General features: G+C 39.7%; 1 protein-coding gene across 2 annotated transcripts; it reads left to right on the top strand.

Annotated features, from left to right (window-relative positions):
- Positions 1-15,040: 15,040 nt before the first annotated feature.
- Positions 15,041-16,636, top strand: LOC122450484 (phospholipid scramblase 4-like). Of its 2 annotated transcripts, XM_043482860.1 has the most exons (2): positions 15,051-15,190; positions 15,327-16,636. In XM_043482860.1, the coding sequence occupies exons 1-2, from the start codon at positions 15,166-15,168 to the stop codon at positions 16,208-16,210; spliced, it is 909 nt and encodes a 302-aa protein (XP_043338795.1). In that variant the 5' UTR covers positions 15,051-15,165; the 3' UTR covers positions 16,211-16,636. The 2 variants fall into 2 exon arrangements, with proteins under 2 accessions (XP_043338794.1, XP_043338795.1); XM_043482859.1 differs by having other exon boundaries at positions 15,041-16,635.
- The last annotated feature ends 10,894 nt before the right edge of the window (positions 16,637-27,530 follow it).

Below are 27,530 nucleotides of genomic sequence, written 5' to 3'. Positions count from 1 at the left end.
AGGTCTTTTAACTCTTACAGAACCTTTCAGCTTCTTTGCCATTAGTCGTTGGGGTATAGACTTAGATTACTGTGATATTGAATGGTTTACCTTGGAAATGGACAGAGATCATCATGTTGATTTTGAGATTGCACCCGAGTAGTGCATTTCAGACTCTCTTGTTGACTATGAGGGCTACTCCATTTCTTCTAAGGGATTCTTGCCTATAGTAGTAGGTGTAATGGTCATATGAATGAAGTTCGGCCATTTCAGTCCATTTTAGTTTACTAATTCCTAAAATGTCAATGTTCACTCTTGCCATCTCCTGTTAGACCACTTTCCATTTACCTTGATTCATAGACCTAATATTCCGGGCTCCTATGCATTATTGTTCTTACAACATTGGGCTTTACTTCCATCACTAGTCACATACACAACTGGGTGGTTTTTTTGTTTTGTTTTGTTTTGTCTGCATCTCTTAATTCTTTCTGGAGATATTTCTCCACTCGCCTCCAGTAGGATATTGGGCACCTACCGACCTGGGGAGTTTATCTTTCAGTGTCATATCTTTTTGCCTTTTCATATTGTTCCAAATTTGACTTTGGAGGACTGTGGGACTTGCTTACAGAACTTACACAGGACTAGAGAAACAGACTCTTGGAGGGCACAAACAAAACCTTGTGTGTGCCAGGACCCAGGAGAAAAGAACATTGATCCCACAGCCTTGACATATTCCTTTTCCCATTCGGAATGAGTCTGTTGTTCCACGTCCAGTTCTAACTTTTGCTTCTTGACCTGCATACAGATTTCTTAGGAGGCAGGTAAGGTGGTCTGGTATTTCCATTTGTTGAAGAATTTTACACGATTTGTTGTGATCCACACATTCAAAGGCTTTGGAATACTCAATAAAGCAAAAGTAGATGTTTTCCTGTAACTGTCTTGCTTTTTCTATTATCCAATGGATGTTGGCAAATTGATCTCCTGTTCCTGAGTTTTCTAAATCCAGCTTGAACATCTGGAAGTTCACAGTTCACATACTGTTGAAGCCTGACTTGGAGAATTTTGAGGTGCCTATGAAAGGAATGAATTCAGTGAGTCCAGAAAGCTTGCAACTTCCCATACACAGCATGCGAATTTTTTTTTTAAACTTGATATGTGATCTTTGATGTTCAGTCTGCCTGCTCTCTTTGTTGCAAACTTCTGTATACCCTGACTTCCCCTCCTGCCTCCTTGGAGCAGTTTTCTCAGAGTTGCTGAGGTGCTGTCTCCCAGGCCCAGAGTCCTATACATTCCCACCAAATAACTGTTTACTTTCAGGTTGTAACTATATTTTTTAGTCAACAGAATTTTCCGGTAAGAATACTGAATGGATTGCATTTCCTACACCAGGGTACTTCCCCACCCACAGATTGAACTCCCATCTCTTGCATCTCTTGCAATGGCAGATGGACTATGTTACCATTCCACCACCTGGAAAGCCCCTAGAGATATCATTAAGGCTCCACATTTGTACCTCCAGAAATCCTCTCCTCCTAAAATTAATGTGTTTGCAATAGAAGGAAATTAGGTTTGCCCATTCTGATAGTAAAAACATGAGTGGAAAATAATTGAGGACAAGAAAATATCCTGTCACTTTTGAAAAATATAACCTGTTACATAGGACAGAAATAGGATTAAATTATTGTTTTATCTAAAGAGAGAGTACTTTAATTAGAAGAGGAGTTGACCAGTAATACAACCACACATACACACCCACACACACACACACATGCACGTGCACACACACAAACACCTCTAAAATCAGGCTATAGGTGAAAGTTCCTATTCAAATGTGTTATATGGAGTAAGGAACTATGTATTATTATTCTTAAGGCAGCTTAACCAGATGCCACTAAATATTCAAATTTTAGCCATCCCTCCCTTTCCCATTTCCATATCCACCAAGCAAGCTCAAAGCTAGCATATGCCCCCCACACACAAACATAGATGTTCTTCAGGGGGCCTGAATGAATGAGGTCATGTGTTTCATTAATCCTCTAACACAGCTACTTTCTTTCATTTGTCAAGACAGTGAAAGATTATTATCTCACTGATATCACATGAAATACTTGCCTTTCTAGTCAAGTGAATATGGGTAATTCATTTAGCCATGGGCAGATAAAATATTTAGCTAAAGTGCACTCCAGAGATTATAGAAAACTTTATTTTACAAATAAGCAAGTGAAGGTCTCACAAAAGTCATATGACATGTGGTCTTGTAACCATTTTGTGGCAAAGCTGAAGGCTGACAAAGGGCAAATTAGCTCTGTGATAAATGACCTCAAGAGAAATAAGACTGAGATTTTATCAAGGGTAGAAATGACTCCAACATAAGTCAGATTAACATTCACTGATCTTTCCAGGTTCCAAAGTGTATTCACAGTCATCCACAGGGCATGATTTGACCTCCCTGTGAATGTTCTTGGTGCCCCAGCTTAAGAAAATATGCAAACACTTGCTCAGTTGACTCACCTACACACTGGCAATATCTGATATGGCATAATTTAAGTAGCATGACTTTAGCTTAAGGTTTTATTCGCCTACTACATTTGGAATGCAAATACACCTGGGAAATTCTTACCAGTCAGTAAACACTCAGTAATTCTTCAAAGTGAAGGAATTCTTTTCTCTCTAAAGAGCTATTTGTTAATTCATTCGTTTTTTTGATCATGTATTTAATGAGTACATACTTCTATAAGAGACTTGCTAAAAGTAGGTAGGGTCATGCAAATGAATAAAAAGAATTGCTGTCTTACCAAATTTTAGTCTAACAGGAGAAAAAGGGATATAATAGGATGTGATGTGTTATAGCAGTTTTGTGAAGACATGCTCTTGCTATGCAGATGACTGGAAACTAGTTTTATTTAGTAGGGACAGGGTAGGAGAGATGTAGGAACATTTTCAGGAACGGTTAGAATTGGATATGTAACAACTGACTGGTTCAAGATTTGGAAAAGAGTATGTCAAGGAGAAATATCAATAACCTCAGATACACGGAAGACACCACACTTGTGGTAGAAAGTCAAGAGGAACTAAAGAGCCTCTTGATGAAAGTGAAAGAGGAAAGTGAAAACGCTGGCTGAAAACTCAACATTCAAAAAACTAAGATCATGGCATACGGTTCCATCACTTCATGGCAAATAGGTGGGTAACAATGGAAACAGTGACAGACTTTCTTTACGTAGGCTCCAACATCACTGAAGATGGTGACTACAACCATGAAATTAAAAGATGCTAGCTTCTTGGTAGAAAAGCCATGACAAACATAGACAGCATACTAGGAAGCAAAGACATTACTTTGCAGACAAAGGTTCATCTAGCCCAAGCCATGGTTTTTCCAGTAGTCAGGTATGGATGTGAGAGTTAGGCCATAAGGAAGGCTGAGTGCCAAAGAACTGATGCCTTTGAACTGTGGTGTTGAAGAAGACTCTTGAGAGTCTCTTGGAATACTAGAATATCAAATCAGTCAGTCCTAAAGGAAATTAGTCCTGAATATTCATTGGAAGGACTGACGTTAAAGCTGAAAATCCAATACTTTGTCCACCTCATGCAAAGAGTTGACTCACTGGAAAAGACCCTGATGCTGAGAGGGATTGCGGGCAGGAGAAGAAGGGGATAAGATGGTTGGATGGCATCACTGACTCGATGGACATGAGTTTGAATAAACTCCAGGAGTTGGTGATGGACAGGAAGGCCTGGCGTGCTGCAATTCATGGGGTCGCAGAGTCAGACACGACAGAGTGACTTAACTGAACCTCACTTATCTTTATTTTCAATAGAAAGAAAATAGTAATATTCTCCAAACGGCATTTTGAGGGTGAAAATAATGTATGTGAAAGTGTTAGTCACACAATGTTGTCCAACCCCTTGGGCTGTCCACCAGACTTCTCTGTCCATGGCATTTTCCAGGCAAGAATACTGGAGTGGGTAACCAGTCCCTCTCCAGAGGATCTTCCTCACCCAAGGATCAAAACCAGATCTCTTGCACGGCAGGAAGATTCTTTACTATTCCAGATACACAATAAGAATATCATTACTAAAATAATTGAACTATGTATTAACACTGTGATTACTTAGGAAGCTTTAGGATGGGTCAAAACGTGCACTGTGTTTTCAACATGTTGAATTTGAGATGTTTGCAGGATATTTAAAGGACATCCAGTAGAAAGTTGGATTTAAGGGTCTGGAATTGCTGAGAAAGGTATCTGTTGTGTTATTAAGTTTTGTTTCTGTCTATACTTAGTCCCTTGATTAGCTCATCTAATTTCATTGTCAATTTCATTGAGGGTTTGACTCTCAAATTCATGTATCCAGTAGAAGTTTTCCTAAACACACACTCCACACACCTATTCAGCAAATATTATTGGATATTTTATAGGCATCTCAAAATTAACATATCCCAAATCAAATTCTTGATCATCCTCTCTTAACCTGACCCATCTACAGCCTTCCACATATTGGCCTTCCCTGGTGGTTCAGATGGTGAAGAATCTGCCTGCAATGCAGGAGAGCCAGGTTCATTCTCTGGGTCAGAAAGATACCCTGGAGAAGAGAATGGCTTACCCACTCCAATATTCATTCCTGGAGAATTCCATGCAGAGAGGAGCCACATATTAATTAACAATGTTTTCACTTTTCTAGTTCCTCAAGCCAAAGATGTTGAAGTCACCCTGATTTTCTTCCTTCTCTTCCACCTCGCGTAAATTCCATTCAACAATATTGTTGATTCTGATACAAAATACTACATTCATATTCAATTATTTCTTACTCTTTTCCTTGACATTACCCTGGTTCAAGATACTACTAACTTTCTCATTGAGATTATTACGACAGCCTCCCAGGTGGTTTTTCTGATTCCACCTTCCCCTGAATAGTAGTAGAGTAGGATCTCAGTACTGTGATCAGGCAGGTTATTCTTTAAAAAAAAGTAAAGAAAGAAAGAAATCAGAACAAGTCACTCTCCTGCTCAAGACCTCAGTGACTTCTATCTCACCTGAAAGACAACCACATCCAAGATCAGAGAAACCCAAGTAAGACCCCATTCCAACCAAAGACATTCAGAGGTCTCAGACAAACCTTGTGCACACCAGGAATCAGGGACCCCACAGAGACTGAGACAGAACTGTGTTTGAGCATCTCCTGTGGAGGTGCGAGTCAGCAGTGGACTGTCACAGGGGCAGGGGCTCTGGGTGCAGCAGACTTGGGCATGGAATAAGCCCTCTTGGAGGAGGTCGCCATTAGCCTCATCATAGAGCTGCCAGAAGTTACACAGGATTGGGAAATAGACTCTTGGAGGGCACAAACAGAACCTTGTGCACCAGGACTCAGAAGAAAGGAGCAGTGCCCACGAAAGAGACTGACCCAGATGTGCCAGTGAGTGTCCAGTCTCCAGCAGACGTGTGGGTTGGTGGTGGCTTGCTACAGGGTAGGGGCACTGAGTGTAGCAGTACATGCATGGGATTTTTTGAAGGAGATCACCATTATCTTCATTACTTCCACCATAATTTCAGTTCAGTTCAGTCACTCAGTCATGTCCGCCTCTTTGCAGCCCCATGGACTGCAGCACGCCAGGCCTCCCTGTCCATCACCAACTACTGAGCTTTACCCAAACTCATGTCCATTGAGTGGGTGATGGCACCCAACTATCTCACCCTCTGTCCCCTTCTCCTCCTGCCCTCAAACTTTCATAGCATCGGGATATTTTCAAATGATTCAGCTCCTCACATCAGGTGGCTGAAGTACTGGAGTTTCAGCTTGAGCATCAGTTCTTCCAATGAATATTCAGGACTGATCTCTTTTAGGATGGAGTGTTTGGAACTCATTGCAGACCAAGGGGCTCTCAAGTGTCTTCTCCATTGCCACAGTTCAAAACCATCAATTCTTCAGCTCTCAGCTTTCTTTATAGTACAACTCTCACATCCATAAATAACAACTGGAAAAACCATAGCCTTCAGTAGATGGACCTTTGTTGACAAAGTAATGTCTCTGTTTTTTAATATGCTGTCTAGGTTGCTCATAACTTTCTTTTCAAGGAGTAAGCATCTTTTAATTTCATGACTGCAGTCAACACCTAAAGTGATTTTGGAGCCCCAAAAAATAGTCTGTTTCCACTGTTTCCACTGTTTCCCCATCTATTTGACATGAAGTGATGGGACCGGGCTCCATGATCTTAGTTTTCTGAATGTTGAGCTTTAAGCCAATTTTTTCACTCTCCTCTTTCACTTTCATCAAGAGGTTCTTTAGTTCTTCTTCCCTTTCTGCCAAAGGGTTGGTGTCATCTGCATATCTGAGGTTATTGATATTTCTCCCGGCAATCTTGATTCCAGCTTGTGCTTCCTCCAGCCCAGCGTTTCTCATGATGTACTCTGCATATAAGTTAAATAAGCAGGGTGACAATATACAGCCATGACGTACTCCTTTTCCTATTTGGAACCAGTCTGTTGTTCCATGTCCAGTTCTAACTGTTGCTTCCTGACCTGCATACAGATTTCCAGGCAGGGAATGACAGCACGGGAGCACAGCTACACCAATCAAGAGAAAAATGGATTAAAAGTTTACTGAGCACGGCCCCAGCATCAGAACAAGATCCAGTTTCCCTGCAGTCAGTCTCTCCCATCAGGAGACTTTCATAAGCCTATTACTCCTCTCCATCAGAGGGCAGGCAGACTGAGAACCACAACCGCAGAAATCTAGCCAGTCTGATCACGTGGACCACAGCCTTGTCACACTCAGTGAGAGGACGAGCCACGCCTGCGCGGCCACCAAGACGGACGGGTCACGCTGGGGCGTTCCGACAAAGTGTGGTCCACGGGGACGGGATGGAGCACCACTTCAGTGTGCTTTCCTTGAGAGCCCAATGGGCAGGGTGAAAAGGCAAAGATAGGACACTGAAAGATGAGCTCCCCAGGTCAGTAGGTACCAAATATGCTGCTGGAGATCAGTGGAGAAATACCTCCAGAAAGAATGAAGAGACGAAGCCAAAGCGAAAACTACACCTAGTTGTCGATATGACTGCTGATGGAAGCAAGGTCCGATGCTGTAAAGAACAATAATGCATAGGAATCTGGAATGTTAGGTCCATGAATCAAGCAAATTGAAAGTGGTCAAACAGGAGATGGCAAGAGTGAACATCGACATTTTAAATAAGTGAGCTAAAACGTACTGGAATGGGTGAATTTAACTCAGATGACCACTATATGCACTACTGTGGGCAAGAATCCCTTAGAAGAAGTGGAGTAGCCATCATAGTAAACAAAAGAGTCCGAAATGCAGTACTTGGATGCAATCTCAAAAACGATAGAATGACCTCTGTTCGTTTCCAAGGCAAACCATTCAGTATCACGGTAATCCAAGACTATGCCCTGACCAATAACACTGAAGTAGCTGAAGTTGAATGGTTCTATGAAGACCTACAAGACCTCTTAGAACTAACACCAAAAAAAGATGTCCTTTTCATTATAGGGGACTGGAATGCAAAGTTAGGAAGACAAGAAACACCGGGAGTAACAGAAAATTGGCCTTGGGGTACAGAATGAAGCAGGGCAAATGATAATAGAGTTTTACAAAGAGAACATACTGGTCATAGCAAGCACCCTCTTCCAACAACACAAGAGAAGACTACACATGGACATCACCAGATGGTCAACACTGAAATCAGATTGATTATGTTCTTTGCAGCTAAAGTTGGAGATGCTCTATCAGTCAGCAGAAAAAAGACTGGGAGCTGACTATGACTCAGATCATGAATCCTTATTGCAAAATTCAGACTTAAGTTGAACACAATAGGTAAAACCACTAGATCATGCATGTATGACCTAAATCAAATATCTTATGATTATACAGTGAAAATGGGAAATAGATTTAAGGGATTAGATCTGACAGAGTGTCTGATGAACTATGGACAGAGGTTTCTAACATTGTACAGGAGACAGGAATCCAGACCATCCCCAAGAAAAAGAAATGCAAAAAAGCAAAATGGCTGTCTGAGCAGGCCTTACAAATAGCTGTGAAAAGATGGGAAGTGAAAGGCAAAGGAGAAAAGGAAAGACATTCCCATTTGAATGCAGAGTTCCAAAGAATAGCCAGGAGAAATAAGAAAGCCTTCCTCGGTGATCACCGCAAAGAAATAGAGGAAAACAGTAGAATGGGAAAGACTAGAAATCTCTTCAAGAAAGTTAGAGATACCACGGGAACATTTCACACAAAGATGAGCTCGATAAAGGACAAAAATGCTATGGACCTAAAAGTAACAGATGGTACTAAGTATACGTGGCAAGAATACACAGAAGAACTGTACAAAAAAGATCATCATGACACAGATAATCATGATGGTGTGATCATTCACCTAGAGCCAGACATCTTGAAATGTCAATTCAGAGGGCCTTTGGAAGCATCACTAAGAACAAAGCTAGTGGAGGGGATGGAGTTCCAGTGGAACTATTTCAAATCCTAAAAGAGGATGCTGTGAAAGTGGTGCACTCAGTATGCCAGCAAATATGGAAAACTCAGCAGTGGCCATGGGACTGGAAAAGGTCACTTTCCATTCCAGTCTCAAAGAAAGCTCAAAATACCACACAATTGCACTCATCTCACATGCTAGTAAAGTAATGCTCAAATTTATCGAAGCCAGACTTCAACATTGCATGAACCATGAACTTTCACATGTTCAAGGTGGTTTTAGAAAAGGCAGAAGAACCAGAGATCAATTTCCAACATCTGCTGGATCATCGGAAAAGCAAGAGAGTTGTAGAAAAACATCTTTTTCTGTTTTATGAACCAAAGCCTTTGACTGTGTGGGTCACAACAAACTTTGGAAAATTCTGAAAGAGATGGGAATACCAGACCACTTGACCTGCCTCTTGAGAAATTTGTATGCAGGTCAGGAAGCAACAGTTAGAACTGGACATGGAACAACAGACTGGTTCCAAATAGGAAAAGGAGTACGTCAGGCTGTATATTGTCACCCTGCTCATTTAACTTATATGCAGAGTACATCATGAGAAATGCTGGATTGGAATAAGCACAAGCTAGAATTAAGATTGCTGGGAGAGGTATACAGATGACACCACCCTTATGGCAGAAAGTGAAGAAGAACTAAAGAGCCTCTTGATGAAAGTGAAAGAGGAGAAAAAGTTAGTTTAAAGCTCAACATTCAGAAAACATATTTCATGGCATCCGTTCCTATCACTTCATGGCAAATAGATGTGGAAACAGTGGAAACAGTGACAGACTTTATTTTTCAGGCTCTAAAATGACTGCAGATGTTGACTGCAGCCATGATATAAAAAGCCACTTACTCCTTGGAAGAAAAGTTATGACCAACCTAGACAGCATATTAAAAATCAGACATTACTTTGACAACTAGGGTCCATCATGTCAAGGCTATGGTTTTCCAGTAGTCATGTATGGATGTGAGAGTTGTACTATAAAGAGCTCTGAGCACTGAAGAAATTATGCTTTTGAAATATGGTGTTGGGGAAGAATTTTGAGAGCCCCTGGAACTACAAGGAGATCCAACCAGTCCATCCTAAAGGAGATCAGTCCTGGGTGTTCATTGGAAGGACTGATGCTGAAGCTAAAACTCAAATATTTTGGCCACCTTATGTGAAGAGCTGATTCATTTGAAAAGACCCTGATGCTGGGAAAGATTGAGGGCAGGAGGAGAAGGGGATGACAGAGGATGAGATGGTTGGATGGCATCACGGACTCAATGGAAATGAGTTTGAGTAAACTCCAGGAGTTGGTGATGGACAGGGAGGCCTGGCATACTACAGCCCATGGGGTCACAAAGAGTCAGTCACAACTGAGCGACTGAACTGAAACTGATAGGATCAGATGGCATGATCTTCATTTTTTGAATGCTGAGTTTTAAGAAAGCTTTTTGACTCTCCTCTTTCACCTGCATCAGAGGTTCTTTGGTTCCTCTTCAGCTTCTGCCATATAAGTAGTATCATTTGCATATCTGAAGCTGTAAATATTTCTCCTGGCAATCTTGATTTTACCTTGTGAGTCATCCAGCCTGGCATGTTACTTAATGTACTCTGCATAGATGTCAAATAAGGAGGGTGAAACGTACAGCCTAGGATTTCACATGATGTACTCTGCATAGAAGTTAGATGAGCAGTTCAGTTCAGTTCAGTTCAGATCAGCCACTCAGTCATGTCCGACTCTTTGAGACCCCATAAATCGCAGCACGCCAGGCCTCTCTGTCCATCAACTCCTGGAGTTTACTCAAACTCATGTCCGTCGAGTCGGTGATGCCATCCAGCCTTCTCATCCTCTGTCGTCCCCTTCTCCTCCTGCCCCCAATCCCTCCCAGCATCAGGGTCTTTTCCGATTAGTCACCCCTTCGCATGAGGTGGCCAAAGTATTGTAATTTCAGCTTCAGCATCAGTCCTTCCAATGAACACCCAGGCCTGATCTCATTTAGAAAGGACTGGTTAGATCTTCTTGCAGTCCAAGAAACTTTCAAGAGTCTTCTCCAACATTACAGTTCAAAACCATCAATTTTTCGGTGCTCAGCTTTCTTCACAGTCCAACTCTCACATCCATACATGACTACTGGAAAAGCCATAGCCTTGACTAGATGGACCTTTATTGGCAAAGTAACACCTCTGCTTTTTAATATGCTGTCTCGGTTGGTCACAACTTTCCTTTCAAGGAGTAGGTGTCTTTTAATTTCATGGCTGCAATCACCATATGCAGTGATTTTGGAGCCCAAAAGAATAAAATCTGACACTGTTTCCCCATCTATTTTCCATGAAGTGATAAGCAGGGTGTTATTAATTAAGCAGAACTTAAATAAGGTTTCCAGGGTAATCTCTCCAATCTAGAGACATGGCATATTACCCTATCCATCAGTCATTCATTCACTCATGTTTCTTTCAAACATTGGAAAAAATGAAAGCAGCAGAAGCAGAAAAAAAGGAATAAATTGAAATATGGAAGAGCTGTTGCCAGCCCTCAGAGGCACTAATAACCCTAACCTTAACCTGCTCTGTGCCTTGGAAAACTGAGCAGTAGCCACAGAAATGGAAAAGGTCAGTTTTCATTTCAATCCCAAAGAAAGGCAATGCCTAAGAATGTTCAAACTACTGCACAATTGCACTGATCTCACAGGCTAGCAAAGTAATGCTAAAAATTTTCCAAGAGAGGCTTAAACAGTATGTAAACTGTAAATATCCAGATGTGCAAGCTGGATTTAGAAATGGGAGAAGAACCAGGGATCCAATTGCAAGTATCCTTTGCATCATCAAAAAAGCAAGAGAGTTCCAGAAAAACAACTACTTTTGCTTTATTGACTATGCCAAAATCTTTTACTGTGTGCATGACAATAAACTGGAAAATTCTTGAAGAGATGTGAATACAAGATCACCTCACCTGCCTCCTGGGAAATCTGTATGCAGGTCAAGAAACAAGTTAGAACTGGATATGGAACAGACTGGTTTCAATTTGGGATAGGAGTACAGCAAGACTGCTTATTTGTATATTGCCACCATGCTTATTTAACTTATATGCAGAGTTCATCATGTGAAATGCCAGACTGGAGGAAGAACAAGCTGGAATGAAGATTGCTGGAAGAAATATCAATAACCTCAGAAATGCAGAGCACACCACCCTTATGGTAGAAAGCAAAGAAGAGCTAAAGAGCCTCTTGATGAAAGTGAAAGAGGAGAGTGAAAAAGTTGGCTTAAAACTCAACATTCAAAAAACTAAGGTGATGGCATCCGGTCCTATATCTTCATGGCAAATAGATGGGGAAATAATGGAAACTGAGAGACTTTACTTTTTTGGGCTCCAAAATCACTGGAGATGGTGTCTGCAGCCGTGAAATTAAAAGATGCTTGCTACTTGAAAGAAAAGCAATGACCAACCTAGGGAGCATATTAAAAACCAGAGACATTACTTTGCCAACAAAGTCCCTTATAGTCATACTCTGGTTTTTCCAGTAGTCATGAAGAATTGATGATTTTGAACTGTGGTGGTGGAGAAGACTCTTGAGAGTCCCTTGGACTGCAAGGAGATCCAACTAGTAAATCCTAAAGAAAATCAGTCCTGAATATTCATTGGAATGACTGACGTTGAAGCTGAAACTCCTATACTTTGGCCACCTGATGTGAAGAACAGACTCATTGGAAAAGACCCTGATGCTGGGAAAGTTTGAAGGTAAGAAGAGAAGGGGACAACAGAGGATGAGATGGTTGGATTGCATCACTGACTTGATGGACATGAATTTGAGCAAGCTCTAGGAGTTGGTGATGGACAGGGAAGCCTAGCATGCTGCAGTCCTTCAGGTTGCAAATAGTTGGACACAACTGAGCAACTGAACTGCACTGATCTGTGACTTGGAGCAATTTCTTAAATTACCAGAGTCTGTTTCCTTATTTACAAAATAAGGATCATCTACCAAGCTTTGATCTACAAGCATTTGTATTAAGTAATAAACATTAAAGACACTGGTGCACTTCAAAGTGCTTTTTAAGACAAAGCCATTGCTATATGCATACTGAAAAATACCATCAGTTGATTGCCCACTATATATATGGTACTGCAAGGTACAGATTTGAATAAAGCACATCGCCTGCCTTGTACTTTTAACAATCTAATACAATAGTGCTCCAGGTTCACCTGATTTACTCTCTGCTTACTGCTCTGGCTTATCAGAAATCAGTTTTCTTCATGCTGGGGGGAAAAAAGATTCCAATTGAGGACAATCTGAGGGTTTGATTTCAGTCTCTTACCTTGAAATGAATCATTTGATCATCTCCAATAACCTGACCCATGAAAGCAGCACCTGCACAAAACCTTATTTCCTCAAACACCAGATAGATGAGAAATATAACACATGCATGGGGATGGAAATGGATGTCACAGAAAGCAAATATCTCTCCAAACTCACATCTTGGACATTTCTGGTAAGCTCTTAGGTACAAAGCAGAATCTTTAAAGACTTCATTGTGCAATGTCAGTAATATTGTATATAAATCTCCCAGCTTGTACTCCTCATTAATTTAGACTACATCTGTGCAGTGGGAAGCTGAAGCAATCAACCAGATAATGAACACTTGAAAATTTGCCACTGAGAGGCCTGAATTACTCATCTAAGCTGGTGACATTAGGCAAAGTGATTGGGAAAAACTCTTCTCTCCACCTCATTATGCTAAAGCTATACACACACACACAAACCCACACTTGAAATGTTATCTAATATGACATCATAATATACAACTTAATTTAAGTGTCCCCCTGGCCCCAGTCAGCTTAGATGGGGAAAAATTTAGTTCAAGGGAAGAAATATGTGAATTAGAATTTAATTTACACCACTGCACACATAGCTTCCCTGATAGCACATTGTTTTTAGGGTCTAAGTACTTTAAATATTTCTCTATAAAATCAGAAAACCAGGGTTTAAAAAAAAAGCTATTTACATGAATAAAGAAAAATTACATTCTCTCTCTCTCTCTTCTGCTTCCCCAAGTTAAATTAAGCTCAAATATATTACTTTTCTTAGGGAGGGGGAAGTTTCTCTCCAGAGAATTTGTAGGGGGAGAAGACAATTAGACTCTTTTCTGATAAGATATGCAGATGAATTATGAGTGATTATCTGACACCAAGGTGCAAGCAGCTGCAGAGCTGCTTTCCCCCTGAGCTTGCACCTTAGAGAGGACAAGGTTCTTTGGTTTCCATCTGTTGTGGAACAAAACCAGAGTGAGATTGTAATGCGACTGGGGAAACACTGAAAGTCTTATTAAATGTAGAAGGTCAATCTAGGGAGCAGGAAAGTGGCCTTTCTTTGAAAAAGTCTTGAAATTTTACTTAATTCTTACTCCAAATATGACTGAACAACAACTCCAAATGCTTCCTATGTGAGGTAAGTCATGCTGTTAAGCTTAAACAAATAACCTGAGAAAGGACCTGAGAAAAGTATGTGAAGAGATAATAGCCGAAAACTTCCCTAACATGAGAAAGGAAACATTCGCCTAAGTGTTGGCAGCAGAGTCCCCGGCAGAATAAACCCAAATAGGAACACACTGAGACACATAGCAAGCAAATTGACCAAAATTAAAGGCAAAGAAAAGCTATTAAAAGCAAACAGGGAAAAGCAACAAATAATATACAAGGGGAACGCCATAGGATTATCAGCTGATTTATCAGCAGAAACTCTATAGGCCAAAAGGGAGTGGCACGACATATTAAAATAATGAAATGGAAGGCCCTAGAAGAAAGAATACTCTAACCAGCAAGGCTCCCTCTCAAATTTGATGGAGAAACCAAAAGATTTACAGACAAGCAAGAGCTAATGCAATTCAGCACCACCAGAACAGCTTTGCAAACAAATGTTAAAGGAACTTCTCTAAGCAGAAAAAAAAAAAAAGGACCACAACCAGAAACAAAAAAATTACAAATGGAAACGCTCACCAGTAAAGGCAAACATAGAGTTGCTGCCATTTTTGAGTTGCCAAGTTGGGCCTAATTCTTTGTGACCTCATGGACTGCAGAAGGCCAGGCTTCCCTGTCCTTCACTATCTGTCAGAGTTTGCTCAAACTCCTGTCCATTCAGTCAATGATGCCATCCAACCATCTTATCCTTTATTTCCCCTTCTTCTCCTGCCCTCTATCTTTCTCAGCACCAGGGTCTTTTCCAACCACTTGGCTCTTTACATCAGGTGGCCAAAGTATTGGAGCTTAGGCTTCAGCATCAGTCCCTCCAATGAGAGATTTCTTTTAGAATTTCCTCTCAATTCCCCTAAATGAGTTGATTTCCTTTAGGATTGACTGGTTTGATCTCCTTGATGTCCAAGGGACTCTCAGGAATCTTCTCCAACACCACAGTTTGAAAACACCAATTCTTCGGCGCTCAACCACTATTATGGTCCAACTCCGCATTCATACATGACTACCGGAAAGGTGGGACATCATTTGCACACAAATATAATATCAAAAGCAGCAACTGTGATAAAGAGCGCAAGTGCAGTATATTGAAATGCATTTAGAATTAAAAGACCAACAATTTAGGCCCGCGCCCCTCCCCCGCGGGACTCTTCGGGTTTTCGTTTCAAAATCCTTTTCTTCCTTCTTTGTTTTTCGCCGCCCCGCCCCTTTGTCTTTCTCCGCGGATAAAATCAGACCCCGGGCCTGGCGTCCCGGATGCTGAGCGGACAGCTGGCGGGCGGTTTAATTGGAATTCTTCAAAATGTCAGATCTCCCCACAACCCCTAAGAAACCTGCAGATGAAACAGAGAATCAAATAAAGTCACCTGATCCAAGGCCTGGTGCCCCTCCTGAGTACAGTTCCAGTTTTGTACCAGGGCCCACTGGACCAGCTATCCCTCCACCTGCAGGCTACCCAGGAGGCTTGCCTATGGGATACTATGGTCCACATCAGCCCAGTACCTTCCCCTTGTACATGCAGACTAGAAGTATCTGCCCCATCCAGTACCAACCTGGAAAATATCCTGCACCACAACTTTCTGCTCCAGTAATATGGATGCCAACGCCGACTCCCATACCACACTGTCCTCCGGGTCTGGAATGCCTTGCCCAGTTGGACAACATACACGTTCTTCAGCATTTTGAACCCCTGGAAATGATAACAGGTTTTGAAACTAATAATAGATATGATATTAAAAACAACATGGGCCAGATGGTTTACTTTGTGACTGAAGACACAGATGACTACACCAGGAATGCTTACCGGACATTGAGGCCCTTCGTGCTCCGGGTCACTGACTGTATGGGCCGGGAAGTCATGACAATGCAAAGACCTTTCAGATGCACCTGCTGCTGCTTCTGTTGCCCCTCCACCAGGCAAGAGCTGGAGGTGCAGTGTCCTCCCGGCATCACCATGGGCTTTGTAGCCGAACACTGGAACCTGTGCAGGGCCGTGTACAGCCTCCAAAATGAGAAGAAAGAAGATATGATGGGAGTACTTGGGCCGTGTTCCACCTATGGCTGTGGTTCAGATTCTGTTTTTGAGATCCTGTCCCTGGATGGTGTTTCCATTATTGGCAGTATCACTCGGAAGTGGAATGGTGTGTTATCAGCAATGAGCGATGCTGACCACTTTGAAATTCACTTCCCATTAGACCTGGATGTGACCATGAAAGCCATGATTTTTGGAGCTTGCTTCCTCATTGACTTCATGTATTTTGAAAGCTCTCCACCACGACGTTCAAACATTCATCATGATTGATGGAACCGCACATCAGCAATGGTGATTAATTAAAGAAAAATTTAGAAAAGTTGCCTGGGCTCATAGTCAGCCCTCAACTATTCACATATATATTTATCTGCTCTTGAAGATTAATGTTGTTGGATGTTAGCATTGACAGGTAGGCTGAGAGTGTAAGTGGAAGAACACATCTAAACGTGTTTCAGTTGCTTATCTGTCTGCTTGGTAGACATGGAGTTTGCCATGAAAAAACTATGACTCATTAACCAAGTGAATATATATATATATATATATATATATATATTCATATATATGGTGAACTTCCAAACACTTTAAACATGAGATAAGAGGAATCCCAAAGCTCTTACACTAATTGATAGTAAAATGATAGACTTTTAAGGGCAATCTTTGTTGAGATAGAGTCATATACGCTCTATCTCTAACCCTTTCCTCTCCATCATGTCCAGTTGCTGAAGACAAGTTTGATTTCAGGTGAAAAGAATGATACACTTCATTATTAAAAGCAAAAAGGAAGGCAGATAGAAATATTATGTTTTATTGCACAAGAAAAATTTTACTTGTGCAAATGTATCAAAAATTTGTTTTGCAAACTTATGAAAATTTCCATGGAAATTTTTATTTTATTACAAAATAAAACATGTTTTTTATATCATAAAGTTATATTTCCCATGCTTCATTTACTAGCATACACAATCAGGAGCTGTCTCCCTATGAAGATAGGGTCAGACAATCAGGAAAAGAGGTGACCAGGGCCATGACCAATCTGGATCTCTGAGCAATTTAGAGACATCAGTGCCCTTATGAGAAGCTTTCATTTGATACATTTAACCTCTCTTGGCTATAGATGACTTACATATAAAATAGGTTTGGTCAAATCTCTAGGACTGCCTGTTAAACCTTTGTATCTCATTTGATATGACACAGAAGAGATGATTTTTTTTTTCTCTTAAAAGAAGATGCCTGATTCAAACCAGGCTGTTCAAATTGCAAGAGTAGGAGTTTCACTTTTAAATTTTGAAATGTGACATTCTCTGTAGCATTTTGTAAATGCAAAAACTGCAAAAGCAGATACTGTGTAATATTACTTTGCTGTTTTTTATTTAAATGATAGATAAATCTGTATCTAGGAAAAGAAAATGATAAAAGAGCAAACATGCTACTTCTCTGGGATCTATAGCTTATCAGTAAAGGTTATTTAGACTAACATAGTAAATGTAAAAATTATACTTATTTGTATTAGCTAAAAGCACACTTAGTGAACACACTCTGATAAATCAGCTTGCCTCTACTGCACTTTAGTTTCCTATTTGGACAAGAACTGTGTTCTTTCAACACAACAAGTATATAGAATGGAATGTGTTCTGCTGCTGCTTATTAAAAGAAGCAAGACTGAATGTGCTTAAGTATGAGATGAAAGCCTTTGCCCATTGAATTTCCTATTGAAGTTTGTATTGAAGTGAAAGAAAGATGCCTCATTTTTAAATTATATTCATGTTTTCATGATAAGTGTTATTTTACCCAGTTTCTTGCAATGTTCATTTTTATATGCTACTGTTAGCTTTCTAAAAAAAAAAGTAAAATCTGTTGCTTTCTAAGATAATAATTTTATTTGGAAAGGTACTTGTAGTCTTAAATAGATGGATATATTATTTCTTATAATGATGTATGACATTTGATATAACAAGTGAGACAATAGTATTCAGAAAGTTTACTATATAAACTTTTCATTTTTATTTGCTACATCCCTACATTCTAAGGCCTGATGCATAATACTAGGAAAAAATTAGTTTTAGCATGGCATTTAAAGTTTCTATTTAAAGTTTTTGCAGTAGTAACACGTCTCTTGCAATTTCCTTCTTTAAAATAATAGTTTCTTATGTTTTTATACTATAGTTTATATTATAACTTTTATATTTCTTATATAAAAATAAGAAATATATAAAAATACACAATATTTCATTGTGCAAAATTGATCAGACTGATGAACACAACAAGCTGTTTTCTGAAATGTGTGTGTTTTCATGTTTCATCATATTGTTTTTGGCTTCTAAATAAATATAATATGGTTTATAGTGAAAAAAAAAAAAAAGACCAACAATTTAAAGCAATCTTTTTTACATAGAGACTGCTCTATCAAAACCTCATGATAACATGAAACCAAAAATCTGTTGAGTTGGCCAAAGAGTTCATTCAGGTCTTCAGACAAACCCAAATGAACACTCTGGCCAACCCAATACAACAGACACACACAGATAAAGAAAAAGGAACTCGGACACAACACTAAACTTAGCCATCAAATCACAAGAGAAGAGGACAAAAGTGGAAAGGAAGAAAAAAGGCTTACAGAAAATAATCTGTAACAGTTACCAAAAATGACAATAAGAACATGCATATCAATAATTACTTTAAACATAAATGGATTGAATGCTCCAACCAAAAGACACAGACTAGCTGAATGGATTAAAAACATGAGGCCTGTATATAGGTTGTCTTTAAGAGATCCAGTTCAGATCTAGGGACAAATACAGACTGAAAGTTTCTGTGGATGGAAAAGTGGATCCCATGCAAATGTAAATCAAAGGAAAGTTGCAGTAGCAATACTCACGTGATACAAAATAGACTTTAGAATAAAGACCAGTATAAAAGACAAGAAGGACACTATATAATGATCAAGTGATCAACCCAGGAAGAAGATGTAATAATTGTAAACATATACGCTGGAAGAAACACAAGCTGGAATCAAGACTGCCAGCAGAAATATCAATAACCTCAGATATGCAGATGACACCACCCCTATGGCAGAAAGTGAAGAGGAACTAAAAAGCCTCTTGATGAAAGTGAAAGAGGAGGGTGAAAAAGTTGGCTTAAAGTTCAACATTCATAAAACTAAGATCATGGCATCTGGTTCCATCACTTCATGGCAAATAGATAGGGAAACAGTGGAAACAGTGGCTGACTTTATTTTTCTCAGCTCCAAAATCACAACAGATGGTGATTGCAGCCATGAAATTAAAAGACGCTTACTCCTTGAAAGGAAAGTTATGGCCAACCTAGATAGCATATTAAAAAGCAGAGACATTACTTTGCCAACAAAGGTCCATCTGGTCAAGGCTATGGTTTTTCCAGTAGTCATGTATGGATGTGAGAGTTGGACTGTGAGGAAAGCTGAGCACTGAAAAATTGATGCTTTTGAACTGTGGTGTTGGAGAAGACTCTTGAGAGTCCCTTGGATTGCAAGGAGATCCAACCAGTCCATCCTAAAGGAGATCAGTCCTGGGTGTTCATTGGAAGGACTGATGCTGAAGCTGAAACTCCAATACTTTGGCCACCTCATGCGAAGAGTTGACTAATTGGAAAAGACCCTGATGCTGGGAGGGATTGGGGGCAGGAGGAGAAAGGGACGACAGAGGATGAGATGGTTGGATAGCATCACCGACTTGATGGGCATGAGTTTTGAGTAAACTGCTGGAGTTGGTGATGGACAGGGAGGCCTGGTGTGCTGCGATGCATGGGGCCGCAGAGTTGGACACGACTGAGTGACTGAACTGAACTGAAACTTATACTCACCCACCATAAGAGCATCTCAATACATAAGTGAAATACAGCCAAAAAAAGGAGAAGGGAAAATGACAGTAATACATTAATGGACAGATCATCCAGAAAACAAATAAGGAAACACGGATCTTAAATAACATGTTACACCAGATAGACTTAATTGATATTTATAGAGCATTTCATTCAAAAGCAGCAGAATACACATTTTTCTCATGTGCACAAGGGAACATTCTCCAAGATTCATCACATGCTGGGCCACAAAGCAAACCTCAATGAATTTGAGAAAATCAAAATCACATCAAGCATTGTCCCCAACCACAGCACTATGAGATTTGAAATCAACTACAAGAAAAAAAAAAAAAAAAGAACTGTAAAATAGGTGGAGGCTAAATAATATGCTACTAAACAACCAGTGGATCACAGAAGAAATAAAACAGAAAATCAAAAGCCACTTGGAGTCTTCCCAGGGAGGTGGGAGGGGGGATCAGGATGGGGAATACATGTAAATCCATGGCTGATTCATGTCAATGTATGACAAAACCCACTACAATATTGTAAAGTAATTAGCCTCCAACTAATAAAAAACAAAACAAAACAACAACAACAAAAAAAACCACTTGGAGACAAATGAAAGCACAATCATCCAAATCCTATAGGATGCAGCAAAAGCAGTTCTAAGAAGAAATTTTATAGTGATATAGTCTTACCTCAGGCAGGAAGAAAAATCACAAACAGCCTAAGACAACCTGATGTTATACTTAAAGCGAACAGAGAAATAAGAAAGAAAACTCAAGGTTAGCAGAAGGGAAGAAATCAAAAAGATCAGGACAAAGATAAATGAAATAGAAATGAAGAAAATGATAGAAAAAAATCAATGAAACTAAAAGTGGTTCTTTTAGAAGATAAACAAAATTGATAAACCTCTACTTAGAATCATCAAGAAAAAAAAGGAAGAGGACTCAAGTTGATAAAGAGATAAATGAAAAAGAAATCACAACAGACACCCTAGAAATAAAAGCATCATAAGAGACTATTACAAGCAACTACAAACAACATGCCAACAAAACAGACAACCTGGAATAACTGGACAAATTGTTGGAAATGAAGAATATCCCAAGACTGAAGCATGAAGAAACAGAAAATGTAAACAGACTAATCACCATTATTAAAATTGAAATTGTGATTATAAAACTCCCCCTATTTGCTACATCTTTATCTATTCATCTGTGTATGGATGGGCACATAGGTTGCTTCCATAGCTTGGCAATTATAAATTCCAGTGCATATATCATTTCTGAATTAGTGTTTTTGTTTTCCTTGGATATATACCTAGGAGTGAAACTGATGGTTAATGTAGTAGTTCTACTTTTACTATTTTTTTTTTCCCTGTAGATGTCAGAAATTGAAGATTCCTACTTGACATATCCAGTGGCTCTGCTCAAAGTCATGGGGAAAGTAGGAGGGTCATAAGGATGAAGTTTGACAATAAACTGATATGTAATAAAATTTGTCATAGTGGAATAACACTGTGTAAAACAGAAAGAGCTTCAGCTATGAAGCCAACCACAACCAAGTTCAAATCCTAATTGAGTCACTTTCCAGCTATGTGACTTTGAGGAGTTCATATCTATTCTGAAACTCATCTGCAAAATGGGGCTAAGGATCAACTGTTAAGACTGATTGAGAAATTGCAATTAACGTTTTGGAACACAGCAGTTGTGCAATAAAAGGTAAAAACAACTATGAGAATCAGAAGAGCAACTGCAGTACTGAATGCAAAGGCATGAATCTGCCACTTGCAAAAGCAAATGCTCCTTAGAAAACCACAGTTTGGGTCTTTAGTTTGTCACCTGAAGACTGTTAGGCCTTCAGAAATCACCTTTTGCCCTTCATGAGAATTTGCTTAGCAGACTTTTCAACTATCTTCAGACTTAAAGATTATGTAAATGATACAAGAATGGAAACAGCACATCCAAAGATAAATGAGTGCACTGAGAATTAAAGACCTAAGGACACTCTGACCAGGTGAGAAAGAGCAGGCAGGGATCTCACTGAAATCAGTCACAAGGCTTGGTACTGCTAAAGTGAGACAGGAGCTGGGGGTTTAAGTGGGGCTTGCACTCACCCCCTCACCTCCATCACAGAAAGCATATATGACAGAGTGGAGTGTGCACAACTCTGGGCCTTAGCCATCCACTGTACCAGTCATTCACTCTGTAAGCAAATACTGAACACAAGTTAGTGCCTGGTTTAAAAAATGCAGAAGTGGAAAAGGAATGCTCCCTGCCTCCAAACAATTGATGATCTAGAGGAGGAAAGGGACAACAGTGGCGACAGAAACCCAAACAAGACGTGACCAAAGCAATAATCTCACCGTGCCGAAGGAATCGTGAGAACACAAAGAAGGAGTTTCTCTCTATCAAGCTTGACCATGAAACAATACAAGTGTTTGCTTAAACTGAATTCTGAAGAATGAGCAGGAGTACCCTAGAAAGGCAGTGTGGTGTGGACTGACATAGGCATGGTGACTTTGTCACGTCACACATAGACCTTAACAGGAGTGCAGAAGGTGTGAGCGGGTGGGGACAGGAAACCACTGTGAGCAGAGGTCACACACGTGGCCTTTCCTGTGTGTCACCTGAGAACGCCTTGCAGGCTGTTTGGCACATATGTTCACAGGATTTAAATATTTATTATGAAATGTCATATTATTTGAAGATTTAATCACATAAACAATAGAGCAGAATCAGAAGTATACTTTGTCTATGGTTAAGCGAGAACAATGAAGACCTAACTTTACCAGAGCAAGGAAAACAGGGCTTCTTTTTATCTAAGAGCTGGAAGGAATCTCAGATATTATTCAATGCAGTGTTCAATGATCAGCCAAAAAATTGCTTTTGATTTCTAATTCAGTATCCTTTGGGATCACTGAGTCCTTGAGAACAACATTAATGCATCACTCAATGCAAGATGAGGACACAGAGACCCCAAAAAGAAAAATGGTTGTGCAATGCATCCAGCTAATCAGTAATGTTCAAACGACCGTGCAATTGCACTCATTTCACATGATAGCAAGGTAATGCACAAAATCCTTCAAGCAAGTCTTCAGCAGTACGTGAACCAAGAAATTCCAAATGTACAAGCTGGAATTAGAAAAGGCAGAGGAACTAGAGATCAAATTATCAAAATTTGTTGGATCATAGATAAAGCAAGGGAATTCCAGAAAAACATCTACTTCTGCTTCATTGACTACACTAAAGTCTTTGATGTGTGGATCATAACTGTGGGTAATTCTTAAAGAGATCAGAATACTAGATTGTTTTACCTGCCTCCTGTATGTAGGACTAGAAATAATAGAACGGGATGGGAAAATGAACTGGTTAAAAATAGGGAAATGAGTACATCAAGGCTGTATATTTTCACCCTGCTTATTTAACTTCTATGCGGAGTACATCATGTAAAATGCCAGGCTGGATGAATGACAAGCTAGAAGCAAGATTGCCAGGAGAAATAACAACCTCATGTATGCGGATCATATCACTCTAATGGCAGAAAGTGAAGAGGAACTAAAGACCCTCTTGATGAAGGTGAAAGAAGAAAGTGAAAAAGCTGGCTTAAAACTCGACATTCAAAAAATAAAGATCATGGCATACAGTTTCATCACTTCATGGTAAATAGAGGAGGAAAATTAGAAACAGTGACAGATTTTATTTCCTTGGGCTCCAAAATCACTGCAAATGATGACTGCAGCCACAAAATTAAGATACTTGTTCCTTGGAAGAATAGCTATGACAAACCTAGACAGTGTCTTATAAAGCAGAGACATCACTTTGCCAACTAAGGTCCATATAGTCAAAGTATGGTTTTCCCAGTAGTCATGTATGGATGTGAGAGTTGGACCGTAAAGAAGGCTGAGCACCAAAGAATTGATGCTTTTGAACTGTGGTTTTAGAGAAGCCTCTTGAGAGTCCCTTGTACAGCAAGGAGATCAAACCAGTCAATCCTAAAGGAAATCAACCCTGAATATGCATTGGAAAGACTGATGCTGAAGTTGAAGCTCCAATAGTTGGGCCACCTGATGTGAAGAGCTGACTCATTAGAAAAGATCCTGATGCTGGGAGAGATGGAAGGCAGAAGGAGAAGGGGATGACAGAGGATGAGATGGTTGGATAGCATCACTGACCCAATGGACTTGAGTTGGAGCAAACTCCAGAAGATGATGGAGGACAGGAAGCCTGGGGTGTTGCAGTCAGTGGGGTCACAAATAGTTGGACACGACCGAGTGAACAACAACAACAATCAATAATGAGGGTTAGAACCCAGATGCCTTGAGTAATATTTGCTTTATCACAGTTTAGGCACCACCTGTTTGAAAAGGCAGCCACCAGCACCATGACTCTCAGGATCTCTAAGTAAAGACCCATTCACAATTCACAATGGAGCAATTTATGTTTATGGTCAGAGTTTCAGCTTCCAGTTTATCTTGAACTAAAACTAAGTCTGTGGAAAGCAAACAGAAACAGTCAGGATAAATGGGGCCAACTTACAATGATAAACAGAGGGCTTTTACAAATCCCACATTCTCTGCCCTTGTCATATTACTGATTTGTGCCTTCACATGTAAAACAGGGGTTTGTCTTACATTCTGATTAGATGGTACCTTGAGACTTCAGAGCCAAAAGTAAGAATTGTTGTTTTCTTCATTGAAGGATGGTGGTAACTGAATTTTCACCAGGGAATTTTAAAAGCAGAGCAATCAGTTTGTGCTATTCTTTACATACATTTCATCACTTCATCAGTAGTCCCTGATGAATGGCAATTTGATGTTATCTAAAACACACTTAATGGAATAAAAAATCTAGTACTAGAACTGGGAGATGAATGAACCATAGGGTGTGGGAATTTAAGAAACTCTAAAAACCTATTTGCTCAATAGAATCATCTGGGGAACTTTCAGAAAATGCAGAATCTGGAAACACCACCTTGAACTAACTGAATCAGAATTTCCACAGGCTGATACCCAGAATTCAACATTTACAAAAGCTTTCCAGGTAACTCATAATTATCTAATCCACCCAAGTAAATTCTTGCAACATTTTTCAGAACAGAAGATTCTAAGTTCAAATGATGGCATCAACTGTGGTAATCAATTATAATCCTACACGAGATATAAGGACTAGATCTGCTGTCCCTTTCCTTCCTCCAGGTATTTCTTCTTTTTAGGACCCTGCCTATTTATTGATTAAACAAATAATTATTAATGACCTAGTCTGCTAGACTTGAGAATATGATAGTGGACACAACAAAAATGATTATTTTCCCATGGAGCTTATTGCTCTCAGTCACTGGAATACTACAAGAGATCTAGCCAGGAAATTTTCCTGAATTTATATCTTGAGGTTTTTTTTTTTTTTTTTTTGTCTCACTTTTTGCACTTGTTACAGACAAGCCTTTAGGCTTCCTGGCCCAAGTGGTGGAGAGCAACTGTGGTCAATAACTTAAGTCTACATATCCTCCATTCAAGATAATAGCTAATTCCAAAAGAAGTTCTCTGGCTCAGCTGGAGCTGAGTAGCTCTCCTGAATCAGCCTCTGTGGCTTAGAGGTGAAGGGTCACCTTACAGAGACATAGTTGCTCCAGTTGAACTACATCATCAGAGGCCGGGGCAATTCTATTAGAAAGAGATGATGGATAGACAATTAAATACATTTCAACTGCACTTCTCTGAGGACAATTCATTTGGGCTGCTTACTGTCTGAATTTTGGCTCTGCTCAAATAATTAAGCTCTTATTGTCATTCTTTCATTATTCACTGATAAAACATTTATTATGCATTGACCTGGTCCCAAGGATAAAGAGAAGCAAGAATTGGTTAGAGATTAGCAGTGAAGGCAAACAGGCCCATATGAACATTAGTCTGTAGCGAAATATTCTAAGTACCAAGAAAACAAAAGAAACTTAAAGAAATCTTCATGTGTCCTTAAATGAGTCTTAATGGATATATAGACCTTTTCCTGGCCAGGTAAAGAGAGAAGGTTTCCAAACAAATCATACTGTCGAAACAAAGCTTTTGTGCAGCAGAAGGCAGTTTCATGGTTGAGAAGTGTAACAATGGCTAGAAGATTAGTCATTGTGTAAGTGATTTGCCAGTCCTGCCACTGTGCGTTATGTAAATTAACAGCAAGTTACTCAAGTTTTAGTACTTGTCTCAGAGGATTGTTGTGAGGATTAACTTTTCTAATGCATGTGAAGGGTTTAGAATACAGTTAGCACATCTTTGGGGCTTAATAAATGATTTATTATTGTTACCATTGTCAAATCATGATCACCATCATTTCAAAGAAATGTAATGTTCCTGGGAGTGTTTCTCTTACTTGTGAGAGGAGAGCCCATTTTATTTACCATCATACCACAAATATTGTGATTTGGATGTGGCTCAGGTGCAAAGGAGTAAGTTCAAAGATCACGAACATTAGGTTGCTGACAAGGTCATGGTAGATGCCATAGACTTAGCAGAGGAAATTCCATTCTTCAAAAAAACACATGCTGTTTTTACATAATCATATACTCCTACCATGAATTACCAATTCTACTTGGTTCCATGAAAGATTTTTACTGACTATACCTGTCATTCAGCCCAGTCCCCACCATGGAATCTATAAACCAGGATCTAACTTCATTATTTCAGAATAATGTTCCAAAGCATGAACCAATCTCAAAAACACAACACCACACCACAGAGACAGCTAAATTCCAACTTTAGAATTAGTTTCTGCATATTCTCAGGACTTTGGCTCAAGGGATGAGACCAAAGTTCCCTTAGGTTTTAGTAGGAGTTAGAGAATTGTTTCTATTCCTGCCAATCCTTTATCTCTTCAGTAAATTACCAAGCATGAGGACAATATCATTTGGAACCAGAAAAATCCATCCCCAAACCACTATCTTTGTTGATTCTTTTATTTCTAGCTTTGCCAAGGACCCCAAACTTGCTTCTTCTGTACAAATAGGGCTCTTTCTGTTAAAATTTGCCAGTCACTGTATAGGTGGTTAGAAATGCAGATATAAAGGTCATGGTCCTTATTAAGTACCCCTGGGTGAAAGTCAGATGATTAAAATGAACACATACAAGGTTGTAGGATTCAGCACAATGCTGGCAAATAGACGCTCAACATGAGTATGCTCATGTGAATTTTGTTTCCTACACTGAGCCATAAGACACTAATTAATTTGGCTTGACATTTAAAAAGCAGCGATTATATGTGATTCCAACTAATGAGGGTTCTGATGGGATTAATCACTGGGTATTGTTGGAGCATGGGAAAATACCTACATGGAATAAAGACCTGGCTTTTTAAATTCAACTTTTTTTTTCCTTGTTAGAAAAGCAATATATCAGAGAAGAATCTTAAAGAATAAATTCATTTGCACAATCTCTCCACTTTTATTGCCACTCCTCATGTGTAATCCATCATCACCTCTCCCTTGGAGTACTGCAAGAGCTTCTTAACTGGCTTCTCCACTTTCATTCTTCTTGAACTTGGGCATGAACTTGGGTGAACATACATGTTCACACATGTACAATGGACAGGAGTTTGAGCAAGCTCTGGGAGATGTCGAAGGACAGGGAAGCCTGGTGTGCTGCAGTCCATGGGGTCACAAAGAGTTGGACATGACTGAGTGACTGAACAGCATAAAATAAAAGAAATAAAAGCAAAAGTAAACACACAGGAGACTTCCCTGGTGGTCTAGCAGTTAAGGGTTTGCC

Source organism: Cervus canadensis, chromosome 11 (genome assembly GCF_019320065.1).
Source record: "Cervus canadensis isolate Bull #8, Minnesota chromosome 11, ASM1932006v1, whole genome shotgun sequence".
In the NCBI taxonomy this organism is placed as follows: Eukaryota; Metazoa; Chordata; class Mammalia; order Artiodactyla; family Cervidae; genus Cervus; species Cervus canadensis.
This window is presented reverse-complemented; position numbering and strand designations above follow the sequence as displayed.